The sequence below is a fragment of the Rhipicephalus microplus genome, unplaced genomic scaffold, assembly GCF_043290135.1.
Source record: "Rhipicephalus microplus isolate Deutch F79 unplaced genomic scaffold, USDA_Rmic scaffold_14, whole genome shotgun sequence".
Taxonomy (NCBI): Eukaryota; Metazoa; Arthropoda; class Arachnida; order Ixodida; family Ixodidae; genus Rhipicephalus; species Rhipicephalus microplus.
Window position 1 is genome coordinate 22,196,685 of NW_027464587.1, and position 18,324 is coordinate 22,215,008.

Here is an 18,324-nt window from a genome sequence, read left to right on the forward strand (position 1 = left end):
ATGTTCCAGCCCGCCTGAGCTCGGCTGGTGTTTTCAAATATGGCCCGTATCCAGCCCAGGGGCCTGGCCCGGCCCATTTCAGCTAGTTATGCTTGAACATAAACGAGGCATCTTCCACTCTTTATTGTGAAGCTACCTTTCTCACTCAAAATATATTCTTGTGAGGGTTTTGGAACTTCTTTCAGTGTCACGACTTTTCACTTATACTCTGTGTACTTTCGGTTAATTACGCCCGTAGCACTTTTGCGAAATAATTTCAGGGTAAGATAAAACATGATTGTAGTCTTAGCTGGTTGTCTCATGTACTTAGTGCTAACTACACAATTATTTTCTCATTGAAAATAAAAAAACCAATTACAAAATGTACTACATCAAAAAGTGAAAAAAATTAGACATTTATAGTTTGAGTTCACATATATTGCATCTCCTGCACAGGTATATTGCATCTCCTGCACACATCTCCTGCACAGGTAGTCTATTATGCCATGAAATGAATAAAAAAAAACACGCTCTAGCCACTTTTGGGAGGAATACACCAGTCTGGGCAGTCTTACATAAATTAAAGCTATCGTGTCGAATTCTGGGCTGTGTTCAACATACACTGTGTTTTATAGCTCAAAACAAGGTTATTTTTCCCACTTTTCTTCCCCGAGTCACCACCACCGCAGTTCCATAATCTGTCAAAGCGACCCCCCACTCCTATTAGCAAGAAAGCCACCATCCTCGTTGGTCCCTGAAGATGCCTATTTTGCCGTCTTCTCGTGACTTGCTTCGATTTTCGAAAGTGTAATGCCTTTATGAGAAAATCTCTCTGAAGCCTTTATTTACGCTCATCACAGTGCCGTCTAGAACATGGCGTGCAGACAAACACTCCAAGAACAAACAAGCCTCTGCCCCATTACCCTTCTTTGTTTTTTCAGTCCGTCACGTGCAATTTTCTACATGCTCCCACCCCGACAATTTCACGAACCTTTCCTTATATTCCCCGCAGGCAGCCTTTTAACTATGTGTCATCCTTCAGAAAATCCTCTCCACAACGAATAATGGTACAATGTTCACCTTCCTCGCACGAGTTTAGAGAAGTAATAAGTTTCAAAAACCTCAACTTCCGTTCACGACTATCTGTCTTGAAGGTTACTTCCTCATCTGAATATGAAACTCTGCGCGATAAAAGGACGGAAAGCCTTCAGAGACGCGTTAGGCTCAAAGACACTTCAAATATGTGTGTTGTTCTAACTGGCACACGATTAGCGATCACAATATACTGTTTCACGGTAGAGCCTTCTCCCGCAGCCCCAGGCCCAATGTCGACACTGCTGACTTTAGCAGCTTCGATTGGGACACACTGTCTTTTGGAAAGGCATTGTAGTTGTTAAGGGAGCATTGAGTTTTCATCACGCACATGCATCACAACTACTGCACAGTTGTTTAACACGTGGTTGTCCATGCATGTCATTCAAACTGAGGTGTGCATGCTGATATTGTGGAAGCCATTCAGGTCAGTCGCGGCCTTCTGGAGTTGTCGCGTTGTCAAAGGGACAGCTGACGCCAATTTTATTCGTCTTCAACTTCCCCTTCAAGTTTGACATAGATGGTTATTTTTCTGCTTCATTCGAAGAGGCGTCAATTACAACTGGCGTTTTTCGCAGACTATATCTGACATTTTATTTATGGCGATCTTCTCCACATATTCGTTTTTCTTGTGTGACCTTACACTTTTTCACAAGGTTCAACTGGTCCTTTCTTCAAATAAATGGCAACGCTGCCATGATCCTTCACTGATGTCCTTGGTAGCGCAACTTCGTCGCGACCATTTTGGAAATCGATGGCCTCGTTAAACCCTCTTATGTTGATGTCTTGCTTCCGGAATGTCTTTCTTGCAATGCCACTGGTGTTGAGCTACGCAACTCGTTGTGATGACTCAGCAAAATTATCTCCCTCCTAGATATCTGCTCGCAAGACGCAGATATGACTGCTAGAATACTGTAGACCTTACTCCTTGACGTATGGTGGTTTTTGGAGAGTTCACGCCATTTTCGTGTTAACGCTCTGTTATCCAACACTCAATAGACTTTGCTGTCAGTTGGAATTACTTTCGGAAGTCGGTCCAACCCAATCATAAAAACTTACTATATTTTCGGCTGTGACACTTGGTAAAATAGCCGCATCCGCGAACAGTTTATCTTTTGCAATGATGACTTCGTGATGTCAATTCATTTTTGCAGATTCAATGATGTCGCCGCAAATAAAAGGAACGAAGGCAGCTTATTTATTCATTTATTTAGTCAATACTGCTGACCTGAATGTCCAGGCCTTAAGCAAGAGTGAAGGCGTTAAATTTACTGTGGAAATGCACTTGAACAATAAAAAAGAGCCTGCATACAAAACAGCAAAAAGAATCAAATGTTCTGTGAGATGTGGCACTGCAATACAATAATACGATATGTAATGGCGAACAATGGATATGCCAATGTAAGTAGTGACACTTGATACAATGTGTTGTTCAACGCTTTAAATCGTGTGGAAAAAAAAGTCTCTCTTAAGTGAATTTTACATTTTAACACATCATGAGGTATAGCTGAAACCGAAGTATATCAGAGGTGTAACTAAAAAAAAAGAACACATCGAGCAATGATAAGTGAATAATGAGCGAAGCTGTTATGACACATTGCTACAGCACTAGCGACAAAAGCGCTATCATTCCGTCCCTTGAATTGCGGCAGAGAATGACGAAACAGAACTGCACTCGATTATTTTTCTGGGCAAACAGTTCTAATCTCGAATCGCACGGGAGAGAAAAAATTTAAGTAAGAGTTAGTTTTGCGCAAAATTTCGCTGACCTTTTTTGAGTGGTAACTTCGAGTGGGATGCTGCTGCCTAAAAGGTTTCAAGTACGTGCTTTTGGTGATTCCAAGCTTGTCATGATATATCAAATAATATATATTTAGCCTTTCGCGATAGCGTTGGCTTTGAATAGATTCCTTATTTGCTGAACTTAAAATAGCGCTAAACGATGTTTTCCAACTGTATGAATTGAAAATAAAACTAGCTGCCTTTCTTTGAATATTTTCTAGTCTGTGTATATTCGCATTTGTGTGCGGGTCCCATACTGCTGCAGCACAGTCAAGTGTTGGTCTTATATATGTTTTGTAAGCCAAGAGCTTCACATCTCTTGAAGTCTTCGAAAGCGTTCGCCGTAAGTACCTTAGTTGGTACATGGCCTTCTTGTGTATAAAGGTGACGTGATCATTCCATTGAAGATCAGCTGTAATGACAACCCCCAAATATTTATAATTCGAGACTTCAGATAGGGTATTGCCACTGATACTATAAGTAAAACTGAGGGGGTTGTTTTTACGGGCGATTGTCATTGCTATCGTTTTACTGTGGTTTATTCCCATCTGCCACGAAGTACACCAGTGTTGAATTTGGGCTAATGATTGGTTAAGGCAAAGCTGATCGTCAGAACTAATTGTGCAAATGAAAAGTAATTGCATTAATTAAAACAATTAAATTTATAACTCATGACAGTTGTTGATAGAGCCAAATGAGCGAATTAATGTTCTTTACGAATAGCCTATAGGCACTTGAAAATTTTGGAAATGCGGCAACTGGTAATCCCAGCAGAGCGATGAAATTTGGCTGATTTTGCTGACGAAACCAAGACCACAAAACAGCGCACCAAACAGCGCATCTATCATTCACTTTGAAAGCGCCCTCAATTGTTTTAAGTTCTTTATTTGCTACCCTAATTAATGTTTGAACACATCTGAAGATGCCTTCAGTAAAGTGTCAGCTATCTTCTTTCTGCTTTTTTAAATATTATTGTTACAGAAGAAAAGAGACGCCATATCGACGAGGCTGTGGATAAAATATATTTCGAACCAGCAGCAGCGGCGTGACCGGTAGACCAGACACAGAGTGGAGACCACTCTTCGTTCTCTTTGTCAGACACACACGTGCACCATCCCACAAAATGCCAACATGCATGTAGCATAATCCCCGGCGCCAAAAGCGCCGTCTCGGTGCATATAGATGTCAACGTCAGCGGGAGAGTGGTAAGGCTTCAAGCGTGCCACGTGTACAACATCGGTGGTCAGTGGGGCAGTTGAAGGCGATGAGGCAGCAGGGGCAATTTCGTATGTCACAGGAGTAACCCCACGAAGGACTCGATATGGACCTGTGTAGCGGGAAAGAAGTTTTTCCGACAAGCCGACTTGACGGTTCGGGGACGACAGCAGCACCAATGAACTGGGTAAGAAGTGCACGACACGGTGCCGTTGATCATACAAACGCCGCTGGTTCTCTTGAGAGGCCAGAAAGTTAGTACGGGCGATATCGCGTGCGTGGGCAGCCCGAGTGATAACATCAAGGACATATTTGCAGGTCGGTGTCGCGGTAGACGGAATGACTATATCTAGTGTTAATGTAGGTTCTCGGTCGAACAAATGACAAGAAGGGGAGTAAGAGGCAGTGTCATGGCAAGAAGAATTGTAGGCAAATGTGACGTGCGGCAACGCGAGATTCCAGTCGGTGTGGTTGGTAGAAACATACTCAGTGAGCATGTCTGTAAGAGTTCGGTTTAGACACTCTGTGAGTCCACTGGTTTGCGGGTGGTATAACGTAGTCAGCTTGTGTCTCGTTTGACAGGACTGCAAGATGTCAGCTATGACCTTCAACAAAAAGGTGCTACCACGGTCTGTAAGCAGCTGCCGTGGAGCTCAGTGTTGCAAAATCGCGTCCTTGAGGAGGAAGTCGGCGACATCTGTGGCGCAGCTTGTTGGAAGAGCTCGTGCGATGACATAACACGTGGCGTAGTCAGTGGCCGCGGCTATCCACTTGTTACCCGAGAAAGACACGGGGAAAGGGCCAAGTAGATCCAAGCCAACGCGAAAAAACGGTTCTGACAGAATGTCATGTGGTTGAAGGCATCCGACGGAAAGTGTCGATGGTGTTTTGCGGTGCTGGCATTTCTCACAAGCCGCAACGTATCTTCTGACTGAGCGTGCAAGCCCTGGCCAAAAGAAGCGGCGTATTCGGTCGTAAGTGCGTGACACACCAAGGTGACCAGCAGTCGGAAGGTCATGAATTTCATGTAGAACTTCTGAGCGAAGGTGTTTCGGAATGACAAGCAGCAGGGCCGGTCCATTCGGCTCAAAACTTTGGCGGTATAATACACCATCGTGGAGCACGAACGAGCGATGGGACTGATTGGAAGATGGCGATTCGAGGCGCTCAATGATAGCACGCAAGGACGTATCATGGCGCAGCTCATCACCGATGCATGTCATTTGCAAAAGGGAAAAGACGCAAGGCTCGGTGTCAGCGTCAAACGTATTGTTCGACTCGGCAACCGAGTAGCGGGACAGGCAGTCTGCGTCCTAATGCAGGCGTTTGGACTTGTTTGTCACCGTGTAGGTATACTCTTGCAGTCGCAGAGCCCAGCGCCCAAGCCGGCCAGTAGGATCCTTCAGTGACGAAAGCCAACATAGCACATGGTGGTCCGTTATTACAAAGAAATTCGTGCCATATAAATATGGGCGGAACTTTGTGACTGCCCAAACAAGAGCAAGACATTCCCGCTCTGTTATTGAATACTTGTGCTCGGCAGCTGTGAGAAGGCGGCTAGCGTAGGCCATAACTCGGCCATGTCCCCACTGGCGTTGGGCTAGGATGGCTTCGATCCCGTGGCCACTCGCATCGGACGGGACTTCTGTCGGAGCGAACGGGTCAAAGTGGGCAAAGTTGGCCAATATGGGTGGAGTTGTGAGGAGGGTGATGAGGTGAGAAAAAGCGGCAGCTTGAGCAGAACCCCACGTAAAAGTCGTATCTTTCTTCAGAAGGTCGGTGAGTGCTCGAGCAATTGTTGCAAAATCTTTCACGAACCTTCTAAAATAAGAACAAAGTCCCACAAGGCTTCGGACGTCCTTGACTAACTGGGATAAAGGAAAGCTCATGACGGCACGAATTTTCTCCGGGTCAGGCTGCACACCTGATGCATCGGCAAGGTGGCCCAACACCGTAATCTGCTGGCGGCTGAAGTGACATTTCGTTGACTTTAGTAGAACGCCAGCAGTGCAGAAGATGTCGAAAACCGCTAACAAACGCTGGAGGTGTTTCTCAAATGTAGGCGAATATACAAGGACATCATCCAGGTAGCACAGGCATGTTGACCACTTGAACCCTTGTAATAGCGAGTCCATCATACGCTCAAACGTGGCTGGGACATTGCATAGCCCAAACGGCACCACCTTTAATTGGTATAGGCCGTCGGGAATTACAAACGCAGTCTTTTCTTGGTCTTTCTTGTTCACCACAATCTGCCAATAGCCAAAACGTAGGTCAATTGAAAAAAAGTATCGCGCGCCATGAAGACAATCGAGGGCATCCTCAATTCGGAGCAAAGGATAAAGGTCCTTTTTCGTGATTCGATTAAGATGACGGTAATCGACGCAGAAGCGCCACGCGTCATCTTTCTTTTTAACGAGCACAACACGAGATGCCCAAAGGCTCGAGGAGGGTTACATAATTTCTTTGGCTAGCACCTTGTTGACTTCTTGAATTACCTTATGCTCTGTGGCAGACAACTGGTATGGTCGGCGGTGAATGGGAGGAGAATAAGCAGTATTAATGCGGTGCTTCACGAGGAAAGTCTGACCGAGTCGACTGCTGCCGGTGTCAAATATGTCGCGGTAGGAAGCCAGAAGGTGGAATTGGGCATCGGATTGCTCAGGTTTGAGTGTTGGGTCGATAATGGGGCGTAAAGCCGCATCGAGGGATGTGGCATCCTACAGGCGACATGGAAGATTGCAGCATGCGTCTGCCGCAAAAGCGGTGACTTGGGCGTCTATTAAGGGTCGCAGCATGGCAACTGAAATTCCGTGTGGTAGCACTTGCTGCGTGAAACCGAAATTGATAATGGGCAGACATGTTCGGTTAGAGGCCATGGTTATGACGGAGTGTGGCACAGAGATGTCGCGCGCCAGGAGAACATCAGGAATAGGCGTGATGACATAATCACCGTCAACAACGGGTGAACTTGTTGCCAATTCAATGAATTTTAGGGCTTTTGACGGTATCCAACTGAAGCCTGTGGTACAGAGGCTTTTCGGCAGCTCGAAGAGAGAATCTGGAAGAAGAGGAAGTTCTAAACAAAGTGTGCCGGCGGAACAGTCGATCAGGGCAGAATGCGTCGATAAGAAGTCCATCCTGAAGATGAGGTCATGGGGGCAATTGTCGAGCATGGTAAATAAAACAGGAACATCGCGGCTGGCAAGGCTAATATGAGCAGTACACACTCCAATGACGGCCACAGTTCCACCATCAGCGACACGTACGGCTTGTGTTGCGGCAGGCGTGAGTACTTTTTTCAGGCGGCGAGAGAGACGAGCTTTCTTTATGGATACCTGAGCTCCAGTGTCAACTAAAGCCGTCAAAGAAAGACCGTTCACACACACTTCCAGCAAGTTCTTATTAGTAGGGAGCATCAACAAAGGATTTGGGACAGTCGCACTTGATGCAGCACTACCTCCAGAAGCTGCATAATCTAGTTTTCCATCCGGGAAGATCCATAGTTAGTCGGCGATGGATAGTGGCAGGGTTGGGGCGAAGGAGAACGGCGGCGTTGTGGTGACGGCGAACTAGCGGAAGAGCAGCTGTTAGGTGCATCAGAACAAGGATACTCACGGCTGGGCGAATACCGACGGGGGTCTGCGTATGGGCGAGGAGAAAAAGAAAATTGGCTCCAACGGGGGGGGGGGGGGGGGGGGCGTCCAAGTGCTGCGGCAGTAGCGAGAGACATAGCCAACTCGGTGACAGCGGAAGCAGATTTGCTTGTCGTCTACTGTTCTCCATTCTGTCGGATTGCGGGATCTGGGCAGAGAATATGGGCCATGGCGCGGTACATTCATTGGCATCGTTCTGTAGTCCGGTCGGGAGACGGAGCAGGTAACAGGACAAGCAAGGTTAGCTATTTTTTGCCGCACGAGTGCCTGAATAACTGACACCGCCGGAGGTGTTTGCACAGTGCCCTTGTCGAATGGAAGTGGATGAAACGGCACCGGAAGGGCTGCCTCAACCTCGCGCCGAACGATGCATGTAACATTCTCGTGCAAGGGTGACGTGGCACAGAGATCGGTGCAGGTTGACCTGACAGCCGTGTTTGGGAACCGTGAAAATCGAGCCAGAACTCGGCGGTTTTTGGCCGTTTGAAGCGGCGGCACTCCTTAATTATGAGATCAATGGTCGTGACGTTGTTGTACACGTGCAAGTTGAAAGCCTCGACCACGATGCCTTTAAGTATGTGGCCCACCTCGTCGCTCTCGGTCATTTGCTCACCCACTTTGCAGCACAACACGAGCACGTCCTGTATGTACGAGACCTACGACTCAGTTGATGACTGTACACGGGTAGCGAGTTCTTGTCGTACGGCCATTTGTCGACCAGACGGGTACCCAAAAATGTCACGTAGTCGTTCCTTGAAGATGTCCCAGCTGGTGAGCTCGGCCTCATGAGCGTCGAACCATACACGCGGGGTGCCATCCAAGTAAAAGATTACGTTGGCGAGCATCATGGTAGGGTCCCATTGGTGAGACAGGCTAACGCGCTCTTACATGGGGAGCCAGCAGTCGACGTCAAGGCCAGGCTGGACGGATAATGTACCGGGATCACGGAAGTGGGACATCGCAAGGTACGTAGTAGCTGGCGCTCCAGCTGAAGGCGGTGACGGGTTGTTATCATTGGAAGCCATGGCCGGAGGCTGGACGGTGCGGCCACTGAGAAGCTTCGTGGTGAGGATGGGGAACGTTCCACCTCCACCAAATATGTTACGGAAGAAAAGGGACGCCGTATCGACGAGGCTGTGGATGAAATATATTTCGAACCAGCAGCAGCGGCGTGACCAGTAGAACAGGCAACGAGCGGAGACCACTGTGCGTCCTCTTCGACAGGCACACACGCGCATCGTCCCACAAAATGTCAACATGCATGTAGCAATATTGGACACATTTCTTGAAATACCCTGTATATGAGACTTGGGCCTAATACAGGCCTGACTCGGGCCCGGGCCCGATTCAACAATGTCTTACCCGGCTAGGCCCGGCCTGCAAGCTGGACCCAGGCTTTCGAGCCGGCCCGAACTCGTGCAGTGCTCTAATTCTAGGACTCGATTTCCTGAAGCTTTGTGGCGCCACTGTCGATTGCCGCACAGGAAAGATTACTGTAGATTCAGATGTTCCAGTAGTGTTCATGGAAAACCTGCCCTGTCAGAAAAGCACCCTTTGCATGTCCATGGACACAAGTGTACCACCCTTGTCTGCCAAGTGTGTTCCTGTAGTCAGTTTCCCTGCAACCGAGACGACATTTGATGCCACCGTAGGGCCCATTCACCTCAGCTGCATAAAGAAAAATCTTCTAATACCATACTATACACTGTCGATTGTGCAAGGGCATACTGAATTGTGGGTGATCAACTGCTCCAATGAAATTCGGTATTGCCAGATGATCTACAGCTTGCTAAGATTCGTCAACATCAAGTGTTCTTTCTCCCTTGCCATCCTTGCAGAAAGGAGAGATTCTCCGGATAAGCCCGATTCCGATCATCTGCACGCCAGGGACATCTCCATAATGGCAATGATCGACAAATCTCTTAGCACCAACGAGTCTAATGACCTGGCAAGCATTCTGAGCAAACATGCTGGTTTTTTTTCGATTTCACACAGCCACAGCCTCTGCTGTCATTCCCAACTTATTGCATAAGCACCGCATATATACGGCATCCCATTGAGACGTACAGCTCAAGTTTCGCCGCGCGCATGCAGCGCCGTTTCCTCCCCTGGCGGCCTTTGCTCCAATTCATTGCCGCACACGTGGCGCGCTCGTCCACAGATTCGCTTGTAGTACGCTGCTTGCTGCTTCGCCGTGATGAAAACTAGCGCGCCTAAGAGGAAAAGACCGGTCTCTAAATATTGTTGTGTAGTTGGGTGCCACAACAGCGTCGCAAACACGAAGGGAAAAGAGCCCCCCATCGTCAGGTTCTATTCGTTTCCCGGCAAGTGGTACGAGACAGACCGCCGAGAAGCCTGGATTAGGGCTGTGCGGCAGAAAAAGTGAGTGACCGTTTCTCTGTCTTTCTCCTGTCATTCAGTAGCTGAACTGCACTAAATTACCTTGCTTTCTAATAGCTCTGATGGCTACCCGTGGCTCTCGCAAAAAAACACACGAATATGCAGCAGGCACTTCGTGAACAATGCGAAGAGCGAGGGCCAGGCCAACCCAGACTACCTGCCGACTCTGTTTCCGGATGTTTACAACAAGCGGCGGGTAAGCGGTGAGAGAGACGAAAGGTAAGATGAAGGGTAGAATCAGCCAGATTTCGCACTGACTTATACTCGCCCTGCTTTTACCGCATCTGGGCAAAGCGGAGTCGATCAGCTGCTAGAAATTTGACGTCGCCTGATCCGCCCGAGGAATCCTCACCCGTGGACGTGCAGTCGAACGCGTCAAAGGCCGACTGCTCGCCAGACGCAAATGCGCAATCAAAAGCCTTAGAGCAGGGCTCGCTGCTCTTGACGGAGGTGGAAGTCGACGCTCAGCAGTTCACATTGACTTGCGTCGCGGTTAGTTGTCTTACAATGTGCAGATCGCAGGCTATGTGACCGGTGGCATGTAGCTCACCATGTATAATTGTTTTTCTTCGAACTACGCAGAAAACGCAGACAGATCCTGTCTGCGTTTACCTTCAGACGCACATCGTAGACGACGTTGTCTTGCACTTGTGAAACGCACTTGGCATTCAGCTGATGCTCGTCTGCTTGTATTATCTCCTCCACCGCGAACACATGTTTCACGAGTAGCTTTTCCTTCGTCAGGTTCGCCTCCCTAAAAAATAGCTCACAGTTTTCGAGAGGAAGGAAGCCGCAATAGAACGCCAACGTGTTACTCGCCATTGAAAACCAGCAGCGGCGGCACGGCAGCTCGGTATGCCTGCGGCCAACTAGGGCGGTTCTCCGCCGCGCGCAGTGCTGCTCGTATCACTCCGGCGCGCCACCTGGCCCAGCCGTACGCCCCTATAGACCTCTCTGACAAAAACCATACCCGGTGTTGGCTTTGGAACACGCAGTGATAAATGAACAGGTTTGTGAGATACTAAAGAAGAATTTAATTCAAGAATAATGTAGTCCGTGGGCCACTCCCGTAATTTTGGTCAAGAAGAAAGATGGGACATGGAGACTTTGCGTCGACTACCGCCGTCTCAACTCCATTACAAAAAAAAAAAAAAACACGTATACCCACTACCACGCATTCATGCTTTCATGCTGCTATAGACTGTCTTTCATCAGCCTCCTACTTTTCGTCTGTTGATTTGAGGTCAGGGTACTGGCAGATCCCAATGCACGAGGAAGACAAAGAGAAAACGGCATTTGTTACACCAGATGGACTTTTTTAATTTAATGTGATGCTGTTCGGACTATGCAATACGCCTGCAACTTTTGAGCGCTTCATGGACAACATTCTATGCAGTTTAAAGTGTGAAGTCTGCATGTGTTATCTGTATGATGTTACTTTTGGGAGCACTTTCTGTGAACAAAACACACGCCACGATTTTGTGCTGAACTGCCTAAGCAAAGCACGCTTGGTGCTCAACTCAAAGAAATGTCGTTTCAGGGAGTGCCAACTGCTCGTCCTTGGACACTTGGTAAACAAAGAAGGCATTCGACCGGATCCCGCGAAGACGGCCGCAGTGGAGGCGTTCTAGCAACCTCACTCAGCAAAAGAACTACTCAGCTTTTTGGGCCTTTGCTCATAGTTCCATCAATTCATTCCTGGATTTGCCAATATCGCACACCCACTCACGTGCCTGCTTCTGAAAGGCGTGCCACTTGACTCCAGAATGTGCATCCGCCTTTTCTGAGTTGATGTTCTTTTTGCATACCTGCCAAGTTCAAGGATTCTGAATCCGGGAGATTTCCGCAGCGCGGGGGGGGGCTGAATTGTTTGCTCCTATTCTTTTTTTGGCACCGAAAAAAAAAAAAAAACCCAAGGACAAACAAACAAACTGCGAAAAACAAGAAGGGGTGGGGAGCCTCAATCGCAAACATCAGCGCTACGGTCGGCTTGGAGTAGCCGAACACACGAAGGTAGGGTTTCCCACTAAGGTGAGAGTCTCAAAGGATCAACACAACTAGCAGAATTTGTTTCCTTAACAACATCTCATGCATGTCTTACTGGGACACATGTGAATGGACGGGACGGCGCTGGCTGCCGCAAAAGCGCGAATCAAAGTTTTGCTTCCTACTAGATTCTTTTGACAGTAACACCAAAACGCGTCTGGCCCCTTTGTTATTGATAGTCTAGGCTGGTGTTTTGCCGTCGCCGCCGTCATTCACCGTATATCTATACTTATCTATATATATATATTGACACTCTAGAAAGGAAAAAAAAGCAGCCCGCGTTCGGTGCCCAGCTCCTCGTAATGCGCCGACGCGCGCTTATATCTGGCGCGTACTTTGCCCCGCGAATGGGAGGGGGGGGTATGTGTGTGCCGCGCGCTTATCTTTCGGTGGGGAGAATCGCGTGCCTTCGGCTTTCGCTGGAACGAATGTGTTGGTTGCCGGGCCCACAAAGATATCTTCGGTCTATGCACAGGCCCCGTTAGCGAAAAAAGCGCGCTTTTCATACACAGCGAGGTATAACAGGGACACTTGTTAGTTTGTACTCATCCGTACCTTTGATTATGTATCGAGCATCGCTTTTTTTGTTTAAACAGCGCGTAAGGTGTAAAGCGGTAAACGTTGTTAGTTTGCTCTCGTCTTGAGTGTATTGTTTTCGTGCGTCATTTGTGCGTGACAAGCGCGCTGCGCGTTTTGATCTGCTTGCGGTTCTCAGTGTGACGTTCCAAGTTGTTGCTGTCGCATTCATTGCTTCGCCCTTGCGGCGAAACTGTGACTTTTTTTTTTACGCATTTACTGCCTTTGGTCTACCGATGCGTGCCCTCGGAGCTCGTAGATCGCTATCGCACCGCCGTGACCACGGTGTTGTGCGTGGTGATTGCGGCAAATGGTAGTTCCGTTTTCAATCTCCATGCGCTTGACTGTGCACGCGCCTTCAAAACAAAGCCGTTTTATGCCGTATACGATCGCATCTGCCGCGGTTTTGTCCGTAGGGTTTGCAGAAACAGCGTCACTTTGACTGGTTGAGTGTTGGACGGACGCACGCTTTCAGGACTTGTCAGTTATACATGATCGCGTGAAAAGCGACCACGGTTTCGTCGACAGCGGTTGTAGCAACGACAATCACACACACTGTAGAAGGCAGTGCGTGTGCCGGTCGCACGCGTACTTCCAAAGCTTCGAGTACGCTGCTCTCGGCCTTCGTTCAGCGATTTCCGTACTAAAGTTCGTATCACCCGCCACGGTTAAGAAATGTGTTCGGAACATTCGAATTTAGGCCCACGAGACATAGTGGAATTTCACTGAGGAATTTAACGAATTCGTATCTGCCGCGGTTTCGCATCACTGATATTTTACTGTACGTTTAGATGAACGCCTCTTAAACTCATTCATAATAAAATGGGGTATGTTCGAAAAGCCTGGAGCGGATTGAGCTGCTTTTTTGTCAAGGCAGCTGGATCACGCACCAAAATACCCGATTTCCAGGAGATTTTCATGACAACCGTACAAACGGAAGAAACGGTTCAAATCCAGGAGTCTCCCCGCCAATCCGGGAGACTTGGCAGGTATGTTTTTGACATCCCATCCTTCGACACTTTGATCCTCTGGCTCCCACAAAACTCCACACATGTAGCAGTGTCAGTGTAGGCGCTGTGCTGGTTCAATGCTTGGATACCAAAGAACATGTCATAGCATATGCAAGTCGCTTACTAAGCAAGTCCTATCGTAATTACACCGTCATAGAGCAACAATGCCTCGCAGTAATCTTCGCAGTGCAGCGCTTCCAATCCTACCTGTACGGACGCCCTTTTACCATCGTGACAGATCATCATTCTCTCAGCAGGTTGGTCAATCTGCGTGACTCATCTGGTCGACTAGCGCGTTGGGCACTCCGTCTGCAGGAATACAACTTTATGGTTTCCTATAAAAGTGGCCGCCATTACGCTGATGCAGATTGTCTTTCGCGACTACTGCTTCCATTGACGAACTGTGACGCAAAAAAACTTTGACACCTACATCGCACCATTGGAACTGCCATACCAATGCCTCAAGACTGAGCAGCAGAGGAACTGCACCATACAGCAGCTCCTTCCTATCAAGTCAAGATCATCAGCGACTCGCTTCTGCATCCGCGACGGGCTAGTGTACAAAAAGAACTACGCTACAACCGGCTCACGATATCTTTTCGTGGTTCTGAAGAGTTTTCGCGTTTCCGTCTTGCAGGCTATGCATGATGATCCAACGTCTAGTCATCCAGGCACAGCGAAAACTCTTTGCCCACTTCAAGAGAGATTTTAGTGGCCGAAAATAAACCAGACGACGGAACAGTACGTATCGAGTTGCAACGAGTGCCAATGCCGCAAGCGCACTATCAGTGCTCCTCCAGGGCGACTACATCCTGTTCCACCCCCTAGAGCTCCATGAGCTATAGGGGGTGGAACCTTCTAGGGCTCTTTCCGCGGTCTTCTAATGACAATCACTGGATAGTCGTATGCACCAATCATTTAACACGGTACAGCTGTTATAGAATTGGCTACTGCAGCTGATGTGTGTTTATTCATGCTGCATTTTGTGCTGCTACGACATGGACCTTCTAAAATTGTTATCAGTGATCTTGTGGGCAACAATTCACTGCAGACGCAGTGGAAGAAATGCTCTATCTAGGTTTCGGCACTCTACGCCATATCATTCCCAAACAAAAAGCCTGACGGAACGAACAGGACTCTCATGGACATGCTTTCTATGTATGTCGCAGCAGATCACAACAAGTGGAACAGCGTGCTAACTTTTATCGCTTATGCATTTAACACCGCACAGCATGAAACTACCGACTACAGTCCTTTTTTTTTTTCTGTATGCTTGGCGGCCTCGTTATACCCCCGATACCGTCTTCCCGCTTTTGAACCACCATAATTCCAGTATATCCCAGATCGTCTGCCGTGCAGAAGAAGCCGGACGTCTTGCTTACCTGCGCACTCTTAATTCGCAAGATCGCTCAAAGGCACGTTTTGACCGTTGACATGTGATGTATAATCGCGGAAAACTTGTATTGCTGTGGACGTCAACTAGAAAACGCGGGTTGTGTGAAAAACTGCTGGTGCACTATGCGGGACCTAGACCATATAAGCGATTTAACTTACCGCGTAGCGCGTTTTCATTCAAATGGCCGACGGTCTGCAAAGACTGAACTTGCTGATATGCACGTTTAAAGCAGTTTATTCGCTTTTTGATAGAAATATACTTTCTCATTCTGCAGGGAAGATTTCAGAAGGAAGAAATAGCAGAGAGTTAGGACAGAACGCACACGTACGAGAAAGGCCTCCGGTGCGCTACACTTTCAAGTCTACCGGTACGTCACAGGTATGTCATAAACCCATTCTTGAACGTAACAGTACCTAGAGTGATGTCAGTTGCTTGCAAATGGCAGGAAGAGCACCCTTGTTACGACATTGCATCCGACCTTACGAAGTCATGACGTATGTATAGGTGGACCGACTTGTCAAGCAATGGAAACATATATCCGGGGAACCGGTAACTGCACTTTTCTTTAGTGACGCTGTCTGCAGTTAATTTCCCTCAAGATCTATCACACTAACAAAACCCTCTCTGATTCACTGTTTTTTCCACCAGCCTACATATCAGCACGCAATGACCATCAATACAAGGTTGGGGTGCCCTTCTGCCATACGAACCAGCACTTCAACTCTTTCATCCCTAGAACATGTACAGACTGGAACCACCTTCCCGCATCGATCGCTTCAATCACAGACGCCAATTCGTTCAAATCAATCATTTTTGAAAGTGCATTATAATTTATTCTAATCCTGCTGTTTTGTTTTACTTCTTATTGATATTTGTTGTCCCACTCCTCTCTGTAATGCCCAGTTCGTTGAGAGTAAATAAATGAAATGAAATGTTGTGGTCGAATGTAGTAAAGCCACTTACACGATTTTGTGGCAATGCAGGCCCCCAAACAGGTGAAACATAAAATGAAATCCACGCCACAAGAAGTAGACGACAGATTTCAGGTATTAAGCTTAAGCTGCATATGCTTGGCTAGTCAGTGGTCGTGACAAGCATTCACAGGCAAGTCAGAGGTCGGTGCCACGAGAGGCCACTTCAACTCGAGCCTTACCAAGCAGGGCATCGTGGAGGCCGCCTTTCGTCGGGTGCCCGACGATGTCGAACGTTTCAGCGCAGGTCACTTCGAGCACGCCTTGCCGCAGCAGCTCCTCGGTGCTGAACACGCTGAAGCTGATGCCGTCCACAAATCGGTGAGGGATTTTCTCGACATCCATCGCCGCCGAATGCGAACAACGCTCAGAATGTTTCAGCGTCGTGAATTAGCAACACTTTCGAAGATTTGAAGCACGCTGCTACTACAAATCACGCACAGCAAGCACATGCCCGGCAGCGCCACAATAAACTCTGGAGAAGAGCACGTGTAGGTGTTCTGTGAGCACGTTCCAATGATAAATTCGGCTACTTTTGGATGGATAGATGGATTGATGTGGCTGTATCTTTTAGATCGGGCAGTGGCTAACGTCACTAGGGCAGAGGTGTGCGCCGACTGGTCGGCGCGCCGTCGCTGAGAGTTTTCGCCGCGCCGCCGCCGCTGACTCGAACTGATCGGCGCGCCGCTGCCGCCGATGTTTTTCATCGGCGCAATCGGCGCGCCATTTATGCACCAATACCAAATTTTCACAGATTTGTCTTTTTCTTTTTCATCTTGATTTATAGCTTCGTTTCACATTTATGTAGCCAGTAGAAAACAGGCTTCTTAGTTATCTTCATCCAGCTTTAGAGACCGAGAGTACACGCCGTGCCGAGAGTACCACTATGAACAGCGGCACAAGTTCGGCGGCCGCTGCATGAAATGTCATATTGGACAAATGGACAAAAAATAAGTGTAACAGTTACAGTAATGCAAAGACGCTGCCATCTTAGGCTTAAAATCAGTTTTTGCTGGTTTTCTATGTCGTAATTAGCAATGATTTTGGTCATACAACGTTGAATGTACTGGCCCAGCGTGTTGATGCGTGCGAGTTCACCGTAGCACTATTCGAATATTCATATGGATGCCAAACAGCATCATAATCAATCCAAGATGGCAACCTATGATCGTGCCCGAAACAGGGCGTATACACAGAAGAAATGAAATGGTAGCAGTGCAGTACGAATGCAGCGCGTTAGGTGGAGAACTACACAAAGCCCCGAAGGATGAAATCGAAAGGGAGAAGTTTAATGGAGATTAGAAGCGTCGAGGCATAATACATGCTCGAACCTACTCAGGGTATATCATCACCTGTCCGTGGTGTTAAAGTTGATAATTTTCGAGGATGACCACTCATATGCAGCGTCTCAACATGCTGCAGAAAATACTTGATGCCTTTTAATTCAGGCATCAGATATCCGGGATGAAGATGCCAAGGCAGTAAGATGGCAAGAAAGAGAAAGGAAGGCTGGGGGATTAACCAGATCTTGGCATCCGGTTTGCTGCCCAGCACTGGGGGTGGAGAAATAGGGGCAAGAAAGGGGGTGTAGAGAGACAGAAAAGAAAACGCATGTGCACTCAGGAGTAGGATGGAACTTAACAGAGGATTTATTACATTCTGTACAGACAGGGCGAGAGATCTCTTGCGAATGAGCTGGGTGGCTCATTATAAAGTGTGCGTTTTGACTAAATCAGGGAATGGTTCCAGAATGCGCTGTTGAATCACGGGGGACACACACCATTTCTGACGGTGCCGCTCACACTCGCTCAAGTCAACGTCTTTGATTGGGGCGTGGCCACCACACTGCACCTGTGACACCAAGAAACCACTGTGGTCGTCACGTCGAACGTCTTATGGTGTCGGAATGCCACCTCACTTCCCGGCTAAGATGGACAAAACACGGCTGGCAGCCCTTCGGTGACTTATTTGACGAACATAGAACGCCGCTCTCCCCCGTCGGCCCAGGCGCCGCGTGTAACAATGCTATATAAGTGGTGAGCAGAGGCGTAATCAGCTTGTCTGAGCCCACCAGATTTTAAAAGAACAAAATAAAATTTTAAAAAACTTGCCAGCAAAAAGTTCACAAAAGACGGCTGGATTCGTCAATAATGCGGAGACAGACACTTGAGCGACATGTCATATATGACATAGTCCAGCAA

At 47.9% G+C, this 18,324-nt stretch overlaps 1 protein-coding gene across 4 annotated transcripts in view; it reads right to left on the minus strand.

Annotated features, from left to right (window-relative positions):
* Polr1A (RNA polymerase I subunit RpI1) overlaps positions 1–16,817 on the minus strand; it is a 610,310-nt gene extending 593,493 nt beyond the window's left edge. For 2 of the 4 annotated variants that reach the window (XM_075882913.1, XM_075882914.1), the window contains exon 1: positions 16,306–16,817. In XM_075882913.1, the coding sequence (XP_075739028.1) occupies positions 16,306–16,468 (163 nt within the window). In that variant the 5' untranslated portion in view covers positions 16,469–16,817. The remainder of the gene's footprint in view (positions 1–16,305) is intronic. The other 2 variants (XM_075882912.1, XM_037432148.2) reach the window with 2 other exon arrangements.
* Between the last annotated feature and the right edge of the window lie 1,507 nt (positions 16,818–18,324).